The sequence below is a fragment of the Lepidochelys kempii genome, chromosome 3 (assembly GCF_965140265.1).
Source record: "Lepidochelys kempii isolate rLepKem1 chromosome 3, rLepKem1.hap2, whole genome shotgun sequence".
Lineage (NCBI taxonomy): Eukaryota > Metazoa > Chordata > Testudines > Cheloniidae > Lepidochelys > Lepidochelys kempii.
The window spans coordinates 29,227,945-29,238,532 of record NC_133258.1 but is presented as its reverse complement, the minus strand read 5'-3'; the positions used below and the strand labels follow the sequence as shown (position 1 = coordinate 29,238,532).

Here is a 10,588-nt window from a genome sequence, read left to right as displayed (position 1 = left end):
GGGTCATCTTTTCAGCAGTTTTCTTCATTTATATAGGCACAGTTTTGTACCTCCAAATTATTTTGATTTTTCTTTTGCAACTGTATGACCACAACTCATTAGTAGGTTCCTCTGTCTTTTTTGTAAACAGATCTGTAATTAGATATCTGACTACCTATGGAGTCTGCAAAGAAGGAAGCCAATTGAAAATCTGGCCCTAAATTTGTAATTCAGCTGTAGTATCACAGAACAAGCTAGGTTTGCCGCACCCATAATGAATATATCAAATGCTCCTTTCATCCAATTAAAAAGCTTATATCATACAAAACACCTGTAAGTCAGCTGTTTTGTCTAACCCATCTTTACTGGGATAAAAGCAAAAGTGCACCTATTAACCTTTTAGGGATCTTTCAATCCTACAACTCTAACCCATACCACATCCATTTGGTGGATGTTCAGCTGCCCTCTAGTAATGGCTAGGCCACAGAGAGGTTAATGTGTAAAAAGACAGTTCATCCTGGGATGCCCCCTCATGGCTAGAAGTGGCCCTGAAGGTGCCCCAGCATCAGCTTCTCCATCCTAAGGTTCCTCAAACTCTACCTTCACTCTTTAGTCCAATAATACCCTCATTGTGATCTAATTTATTAGTGTAAATGCTTCAAAATGACCCCCAAAGTCAAAGTACAGTCCATCATAATACAAAAGCCAGGCTGTTCTTTGGCCTCCCTCTTTGATCACAGCAGGGGGTGCTCAGTGTTCTCCCCAGTGTCAACCCTCTTCTTCCCCCCCCCCCCCCCCAAATGAACAGTGTCCACCTGCCCTTGGCTTAATGGAAGTGCAAGATAATTAAGGGCCACCCATCCTGGGCTTAAATTCTGAGTCCCGCCCTGGATTCCCCCAGGATTAGTCCCTTGTATCTTCCTCCTCAGCGACCTCTAAGAGTCAGCAAGCAAACTTCCTTCCACTGCTCTCCTGGCCCAGAGCTTTCCTAGCTCCTTGTCTGGAACACTGGCCTGTCTGGATTTACCTTCTCTCTTGGCTCAAAGTCAGCAGGGTAAACTCTTTTCTGTTGCTCTCTAGCCCTGAGGTTTTTTTCCAGCTCTCTTCCTTCATCAGCTCTCCACGACTGCTTCCGTGGGGAACTCCAGCAGCTCACTCTCACTGCAGGAACCTTCTACCAGATCCCAGCTGCCTCCTATTGCCTTCTTTTCCAAACTTCTGCCAGACCCATTTTATAGGCCAGGTGTCTCCTCTGCATTCCCATTAGAAAGCAGCTACCCAGGCACAGGTGGACTAGGCCTGCTCCCTTTTAAAGGGCAAGTACTCCAGCTCAATGAGCCTGCTACAGTCTTAGCGAGCAAACAGCTCAGGCAGTAGAGGTTTTTGCTTTAAGATCCCAGTGATGCCAGGTTCGCTCTCCACTGCTGATGCCTCACCTCAGTGCAGGACATTACACAGCCACAGGCAAACTCTCTCTCCTATGGGCTCACCTACTTTCTAATAGAATCTGACGTAACTCCTTCTACTATATGGTTCTGCAAGTTCTCTGAGTTGTAAGATGCAAATATGTACTTGAGGTTTTACTTTTACATTCCACTCATAACATGCTTTGTAGTAGAGCAAAATATCAGGTTTATTAAAAGAGATAGGTTTGCATAATTACTAGCAGTGACTTTTGACATTTGTCTGTGGGGAATGAATACTACAATGTTTCCAACCAGCAATTGTTATATATTATTCTGGTGTGTAGCATGCCTTGTTTTCTCCCAGAATTACATTTTTCAAGTAGAAAAGCATCTTCTTTTTAAAAGAGCTTCTATACCGCTATTGATTTAGTCTATTGATCACTAAGGGGTTAAAGTCTGGTCCCATGGCAAAACTGCCATTTAATTCAACAGAATCAGGATTTCAACCCAGTGTGTGAGATCATAGGCACTAATCCAGCAATTAGAGCCACAGAAGTGGACCCTGTGTACCTGTGCAGAGCTCCATTACTTCAATGTGAGCCTAAGGGTCTGCTTGCACAGAAAAGATTGCAGGATCAGGACCTCCAGTACCAGAAATCACAGTAACTTCATAATAAAATATTTTTTGCCAACCGTACAGGTATTTTTAATGCCTTTCATTGTATTTCAAAATCAGTTACTTGGTATTGAATTAATGGAGCGAATGCAAGGGTAGATTTTTAGCTTTAGACAGTCTGTACAAATTTTCAAAAGTTTCTGTATTGGCTGTGCAAAGTGTGACTATTTAAAAAAGCATTTAAAAATATTTTCCTACTGGGTAAAAACTGTATAAAACACACTTAAATGGATAAATCAGCACCAGTTTTTCTGTTCTGTAGTTACACATGAATAATGTCATTTTCAGCTATTTTTGTTAATATATTAGATATCTTACACTGGATTTTTAATAAATCCCATTTCTGCAATAAAAAAAGCAACTTTTATGACATTTGTCTTGATCTTGCCATCATACACAGAGGGAAAACTGAATGTTTATTATACATACATATTTATCTACGTATTTAACACCTTAGTGTTGGAAGCATCATGCTGTTTAATAAACTATAAATAGTTTATTTCTGGAGCATCATCCCTCAACAGTGGTGCATTAGAGAGCTCCCACAATCAGATCTCTTGGAACATCCACCACTAGTTCACTATGATATGGGATGATTTGGGGATTAGAAATGGATTATTTGTAGAGGCATTTGTTTTTCTGGGGAACAACTTCCTCCACCTCCATAATGAAAAAAAGTGTCTCCTAGTTCAGTGTGGGTCACGAGTCCCCCTTAGGGAGCTACAAAGGGTTCATCGAGCCGTGAGTGTTTGGAAGGAAAAATGTAATCAATATGCCTGTTTTTGGTTTTTCTAATTAAAGAGACTACACTAGTCTCTTATCTCTGTGCCCTCCGCTCTCACAGAGGTACCTTCAGCAGAGAGAGAATCCCTGCTATGGAAATCATTCATCAGGAAGTCTCTCAGCTAAGTGGGAGGTAAAGAGGCTCCCAATGTCAGCAGGAGCCCCAGCTCTAGCAGATAGGGGAAAGTGGGTGAGGGAGAGACAGGTGCATCTCATCTTTATAATGGAATGATTTTTACCAAGTGCTAAGCCTATGTTCCAAATAAATATCTCAGCTCGAGAAAATCTTAGAGTTGTGAAGTCATCACATGCCAAAGGCTAAGTCTGCAAATATACCAAACCAGGAATTCTGTTTCTGTTAAAGACATGTATGAAGAACTCCCTGATGAAGCTATGAAAGTGCTGCTTTCATACACTTCCAGTTACCTGGGCAAGTCTGGGTTTTCAGCAATGATTTCTGTGAAAACTAATCACCAAAATGGTTTTAACTTGGAAAATGACTCACATCTGGCACTATCAGAGATTCAGAAACATTGAGCAACTCTGCAGTTCAAAACAGGCCCATTCTGCTCACAAAAATCTTAGGCTGTTTCCAAACATGCCAAAGAATCCATATTTTCAAATTATAGTCTTAAAAACCCAATTTAGATTGGATTATATAATTAAACTCTGTAGATGAACAAGGTCACAAAACCATCCAAACTCTAATGTCCTTGAGCCACAAAATGACTGAAGATGTCTTCTCCTTCCCCAACCACCATGGCAATAGTGACTGCTGAGTACTGAGACTCTTCAAAACGGGGAGATGAGCTCTAAAGATAGAAAAAAGCATTCCAACAGGACAGGCTTTCCGCAGGATATCACAGATTCACATGAGGAATTTCACCTGATAAAACTTACTTATCCACTGTTAAGATAAACTCCTAGGTTCTTTGATACATTACAATCAGTCCAGTATTTGAAAAAGTTCCAGAGCTGGATGTGACCGCAAGTTGAGAGGAGCCTCCATTTAACTAGTCCTCTACACAAGGCGTGATTGCTATCCCCTTCTATCCAGTCACCCTTCCTGCCAAAGCACATGGAGCTAAAGAAAAAAAATGTATTGAAGATTTGGAGCCACTAGACTGAATGTCACTTACTACTTGTGAAGGACCATGAAGATATGGAGGTCAGTGGAAGAGAGGTAGTCTCCCAGCCCCACTGTTATGCTTGCTATGCTGGTGACTGCCATTTTAATTATTTTCTTTGTTACGTGCTGTTCCATCTCCTCCCAGCTTCTTGAGTGCTACATGTAACAACAAATTCCTGTAAATCTAAGCAGGTGAACTGGAATTTGCAGCTTTAATCTCTAAAGTCTTATCTACACGTTGTGGCAGAGCACGCCTGAGGGGTGTTTTTTGTAGAATACTCTAATGTGTTGCCCTAATTACCCAGTGTAGACCACATTATGTTAATGTGAACTAGGTATCTGTTAGAATGCTCCAACTCCCTCATGTAAATCCTGCTAGCGTGCTCTACCTATCACACTCCTCTATAGCACTTTGCTGTACTGTGTAGACAAGCCCTAGCAGGTGACAAACTGTTGATAATCCCCCCACTTTTGTCCCCAGGGACACTGAACTTTCGACTGCAAAGAGGTAGCTCCGAATATATGAAGCACCTCCATAAATTGGACGTATCTAGAGAGTTCACCAAGATAATCAGTGTGACAGGCTGACATTCCTGCAATATACTGAATTAAGTTGCCCTTTATGTATTGCGCTTTAATACTTTTGGGGCTCATTGTATTAAAAATGCAATTGAATATGTGTTATTGTGGAATTTTATGTATTTTAACTTCTATAGGAGACTGACTAATGCAATCTCAGGCAGGTATTAGGAATTTCCAAGGGCGTTTTGAAATAATACATGTGAAGCAGATTTCCTAGGAAAACCTGAGTGTAAGGGAATGTAAATGACCCACTTTGAATCCACTCTTTTGAAACTGTGCCCTGAGGATGAAAATTAATTACCTGGTCCTCGAAACTCCAGATCAAAAGTCTCCTGAACAGTATAAAGGGTGGACAAAACTTATGAGTGTGCTTGTTCTGAGCTGAAGCTGTGATGAACTTGTGATCACAAAAGAAACCCCTTAGGTGAGGTTTGGAAGGACTGCTCCAGCAAGAGCCCATGTTAGGGTGGGGCTGATCTCTGGTAAGAGTAGTAGCATGTCTGTAGGTTCTTTTACTGTGTACTTCGTAGTGCTTTTACCTTAAAGAATCAAATAAAAGTTATTTTGTGGTAATTTATAATTGCTGACAATCTCTCTATCATCAGTCTCAAGAGAAAGCAAGAAGGTGCACTTGGGCAGCCTGCTGGGATTAACACAGTGAAATCCAGGAATGGTGCATCCTAGAAATACCCCAGTCAGAAGGGAGAGACACGCAGGTCTCCACCCAAGAGAGGCAATGACCAGGGTGTTAGGAGCCTGAAAGTGGGTGCGCTTGCTGGACCATTGAGGGAATATACAGGTGCTGTTGCCCTGAATTGTGACAATCAGGACTCCCTGTAATTTGTAGACTGTTGGCCTCCAGTATTTACCCAAGGGCCAAAAGAAACATTTCCAGAAAACCTGCCAATTACTTGCCTCTGCTCAGTCAGGAAGAACAATACCCAGCCCCTGGAGCTCACACAGGGAATCTGAGGATACATATAGACTGCAGTTACTAGGCCTGATTGCAGTTTGAGCCAATGTACCCAAAATAGCTGTAATCTAACTAACCGAGGTCCTGGAGCAGCGAAGCTATAGCAGTACAAACTACAGTGTGGGCTAGCCCTATGAGAAATTACCAGGGTTATAAATGGGTTTGTGGACCCTGCACATACTGCTGCGACTTCACTCTTCTGGGACCTGAACTAGCTAGATTAACATTAGCTCAGCTATGTTGGCTGGAGCTGCAGTCAGACCCTGTGATTACAGTACAGACATACCCTCAGTGGGACTGGGCTTTAATTTCACAGATTACCAAGGTTCTTTTATTCCCAGCGATGTTCTTGAGAGCCTGATGTAGGGGTTCACCAGAAAGAATTTAAACAATGGCAAAACAAACTTTCTAAACAAATAATGTGAACAAATATAACCCTCCATAGCTCTTCTGTACATTATGCCAATGGCAGTAGCCTTTATTAAATTAATAAGAGACTGCTGTATGTTGTGTCTTAATCACTTAATCTTGTTCATAGGGAAATGCTTTTAAAAGTTAAGTTTGCAATGACGGTCAGAATTAGTAGAACAAACAACATGCTCTTGGCAAGTATTTCTGAAACTGACTAAAGAATGAGCTTGCCCAATTCTGAATAAAACAGACCCTACATGGGCTATGGGGAAGTGTGACTGTGAACAGAATGTAATCAGATCAATAGGTTAAGGTAATGTTTTATACAAAGCGAGGTAAATGGGAAGAGCTGAATATGAGGAAAAGGAAGCTGATATGCAGGTATGTCTACAGTGATTGTAATTAAAATCTTGATAATTTTGCATTCCAGATTACCTTTTTAGCAGGCATCCTAGTTTTCCATGATAAAAAACCAAAATCCTCCAATAAGAAAAAACCCCAAATCTATATTTTTTTGCAATTAAAATGAAACGCTGAACTTCAGTTTCCCTAGCCACAATAAATATGGGTAGCAGTTTAACATGTTTTATTGATATACAGTAGAACCCTGTTTATCCAAAACTCCACTACCCACCTGTCCATATTAACCAAATCACCAGCCGCCCGGTGTTGTCAGCCCCTGGTGGTTCTGTTAATACAGAGAGCTGGATAATGGAGGCTTAGATAAATGGAGTTCACTCCGTGTATGTTTTTATATTTTTCACAAAATGTAAAAAATAAAGAGTCTCTGTAAAAATGCAAATTCCACGTTTTTTCGCGGCAAACAGATTTCTAGGATCCCTGATTATTAATGTTATTCCTCAGTACAGGGAATAATTAGGGAGTTCCACAGTAACATTAGTTACTTGCAAGGGCAAAACTAAGTACAATTTACTGTTTGTACAAACACACACACATACATCTCAAAGATGAGGCTGGTAAACACAGTATATTCTCTCTTTGGAGGGTGGATATTTCACAATGATTTTTAAGGTTAAACTTGGTTATAAAAATGCTAGCTATCAGAGGCCATATTATCCCCTCCCATATGAAAAGCCACATGAAGGAACTTCTTATGAGGAAATCCCCAGGATGATTTCTTTGTGGAGATTCCCTGTAACATGATGCTTGGAGTGGGGTGTTTCTTCCACAGAAAAGCCACCCCAAATTTGGCAGATCCCTAGAGATCCTTGGGAGGTTAGGGCCTTCCATGTGGAGACACTGCAGTGGCTCTGGCCCCAAGCAGCTCCTGGGCCTTGCTTACCATGTTGTCATTGGATCTGTGCTGCCAGGGTCCTCCTTCTGGCCTTAGTTAGATTTCTTTACACCTTCCCCTTAAATGACAGATTTCATTTTCACACAATCATGACAATTGCTGCCTTTTATATATAAATATTTCAATTAATTACCAGTTTTGTCAACATCAGGAACTATTTTACCTTACTCAGATAGCTTTTTTTTTTATATATATATATGTATGTATATTCTCCAATTCAGAATAGGATAGAACTTCCCACAATGTAACAAAATATTTTATATAAAATATGCATGCTTTCAGTGAATGGAAACAGTTTTATTGAATACATTTTTAAAATTTTGTTTTGTCTGCAAATAAGCATTACCTAAAACCTGTTTCATTTCAGTAAATCACAACAAGCAGGGAAAGGATACACAGCTTTTACTGTGCATTGGGCCAATACTTGAACCTTTTAGTTTTAAGTTGAAGAATACCCAAACATTTTAGGTTGAGAATGCATAACTATAAAACTGAGCACAGACTGGGAAAGTTACATTGTATTAGCGGTAATAAAATGTAACTATATCCATTTTCAGTACTCCTGTGGTCCTAAGTTCACTCTCCATGATAGTGTTATACAAGTCATGGTCCTATCCTTTAAACATCTCAACACTGTTCCCAAAGAAAAGATCAAGTGAAATGTCTTCCTTCCTTGAAACGTTCAATAATATTTTTAATGATCACACTACCAAAAATTATATAAATATATATATATATATAAAAAAAGAGACCAAGTAGGAGGTTACATTTTTTTTTTTTTTTTTACTGTCGATATGTTTAACATAGCATCCTGTAGTTGTATAAAACATGCATTTTTTGGGGATAATTATGAACACAGCATGAACGAGCCCACATAAATTATATTTTTGTACAAGTCCAAGTTAAAAAAAAAAAAATCAGATTAAGTGCCTCTGAGGCCCTTTATTCCCAGCTATAAGTTCTCAAAACACACTACTGAAATATTTTTCTACGCCTACAGCTATGTGCTAGAGAACTAAATTCAAAAATTTAAAATACATCTACAGTCTGTTTTAGTTTTCTTCAAAGTTTGTGACAGTCCTTTGATATTGTACTGTGAAAATGTAAAAATAGTCAGACTTTTTTTCCAGAAATAAAAACACATCTAGGAGAATACGCAAAACAAGGCAAAATGAAGTTTCATAGCACTTAATAAGGGTAATATAAAGTCAATGACTAATATTGAGGTTTGTAAAAAGGACTGGATGAAAAGTTACATGTACACATGAAAGTTATATTAGTTTCAATACTATCAATTATTGTTTCTGTAACCAAAACTCCCTCCCCACCCCAAAACCAATCAATATACATTCAAAATAGGCTGACATTGATATAATTGTGTGTAAAAATAGTGCACTATTTTTTCTGCCACAAAGCAAATTTGTATCCTAAGAGCTGGTAAACATTCTTTTATCCTTAAATACAGAGAATGGGCATAGACCTTGAAAAAATTAAATTAAGGCATTCAGATAGGTAAAATAGGACTGCCCATTATGAAATAATTGAAATGAGTATGTACTTCAAACGTCTCATTATACTAGCTGCTCAACAATGACATGCAGCTTTTGATAAACATGTATGAATGATATTAACTTCAACATTATGGCTTTACACAAGTGCATAGTTGCAACTGCAGTAAGTAATGGTATCTGATTAATATGCATAAAAAAATAAAGTGGAAAGTTTTTTTAAAACCCTCTTGCAGTATTACAGTACAATATATATACACAGTATAATGGTCACTTCTTAAAGATGCAGTCTATACCACTGTGGTGGATCTTTCCCGCCTACTTTTCTGGCAAACATGCTGGTGGCATCTCTCTATCAAAGTTGAAAGATGGATTTCTTCAGTTTTAATTTTCACTCTTCTCAATTCTTTTGTGAAATGTAGTGTGTGTGTGTCTTGCCAAGATAAACTTTTTTGGAACAAGACTCCAAAAGGTTAGCTAAAGTATCCTTATACTATTACCAACAGTCCTCATTTGATCAGTTACCCCAAGGGATTACAAAACAGCCCTCAGAGATTAGTAATTTATATTGCAGCAAAAATTGTAAACCTCTGATATATATAGTACAGTCTCTCAGGAAAATATATATTTTAATAAATTTTGGGACATCGTGTTTCAGTCTTGTTTTAGTGGGAAGAAAATTATCACCTTGAATAGTGACTGCATTCACAGAAGGCAGTTAGCTGAAAAAGAAGAAAGGTTTGATCAGTAAATGCAATGCACATCCCTCTGCTGAAAAGAGAAATTTGCTCCAATTTTTTATTTTAAATATGCACTTCTGCACTCTTGCAACAAATGCTACTTATTTGCATTAAATAGCATTATGTTATTTTAAAACACTGTATCCTATGCACCACAATTTCAAACTTATTCTGAGATTAAGACAATTATATTTTATTGATACTAATAACTCAGTTCATTGGGCATTCTCCTGAGGGAATTCTGCGCCAAAAAATACAAATTCTGTGCAAAATATTTTAAAATTCTGCACATATTATTTGTCAATAAATAATCATAATCAGCATGGCAGCGGAGAGCGCATGGCAGCAGAGAGCACAGGCCACTGGCTGCATGGAGGTGGGAGGTTGCCCTGCAGCTCCCCTCCCCCTCCAGGACACATTTGGCAGTGAGGCTGCACCTGACCGTTACACAGCACAAGGGCTGGACCTGCTCCAGAAACACCTTGGAGCCCTGCCCCGCCATGCCAGGCACACTAGGTGTGGGCAAGCAGGCTCAGACCAGCAGGATCCAAGTGTGGAGGGGCTTTGTGTGTGTGTGGGGGGGGGAATCAAAGTGTGGAGTTGAGAGGATTTGGTGTGGGGCAATCTAGGTGAGGATGGCTCAATGGTGGGGTCCAGGTACAATCTGAATAAACAGGAGCTCTTTGGGGAGAAGGGTTCCAAGTGCAGGGACAATGGGACTCTGCAGGAGGGGTCCAGGTGAAGGCAGCTGGGGCTCAGCAGGGGGAGTCTGGTGCTCATTGGGAGGGGTCTGGGTGTAGGGAGCTCACTGGGGGGTCTGGGTGTTGAGGGAGTGGAGCTTGGTGGGATGGGGGTCTGGATGGCTCATAGGGATGGTCCAGGTGCATACAGGGTGGGGCTTTCAAGCATGTAGGGCTCAGCAGGGAGTGGTCTGGGTTTAGGGGTGGGGATCTGGATGCACAGGGGTGGGACTTAGTGGGGGAGTCCAGGTGTGTGTGTGTGGAGGATGTGAGGTTCAGAAGGGGGTCTGGGTATAGGGGGGAAGTCCAGATGCATGGGGGTTGGGTGGACAGGGGAGCAGCTCCG

General features: G+C 40.2%; 1 protein-coding gene across 3 annotated transcripts in view; it reads right to left on the bottom strand.

Moving 5' to 3' along the window:
* Window positions 1-763: 763 nt before the first annotated feature.
* Window positions 764-10,588, bottom strand: part of ROCK2 (Rho associated coiled-coil containing protein kinase 2) — a 161,796-nt gene continuing 151,971 nt past the window's right edge. For all 3 annotated transcript variants that reach the window (XM_073336011.1, XM_073336009.1, XM_073336010.1), the window contains one exon: window positions 764-9,484. In XM_073336011.1, the coding sequence (XP_073192112.1) occupies window positions 9,481-9,484 (4 nt within the window). In that variant the 3' untranslated portion in view covers window positions 764-9,480. The remainder of the gene's footprint in view (window positions 9,485-10,588) is intronic.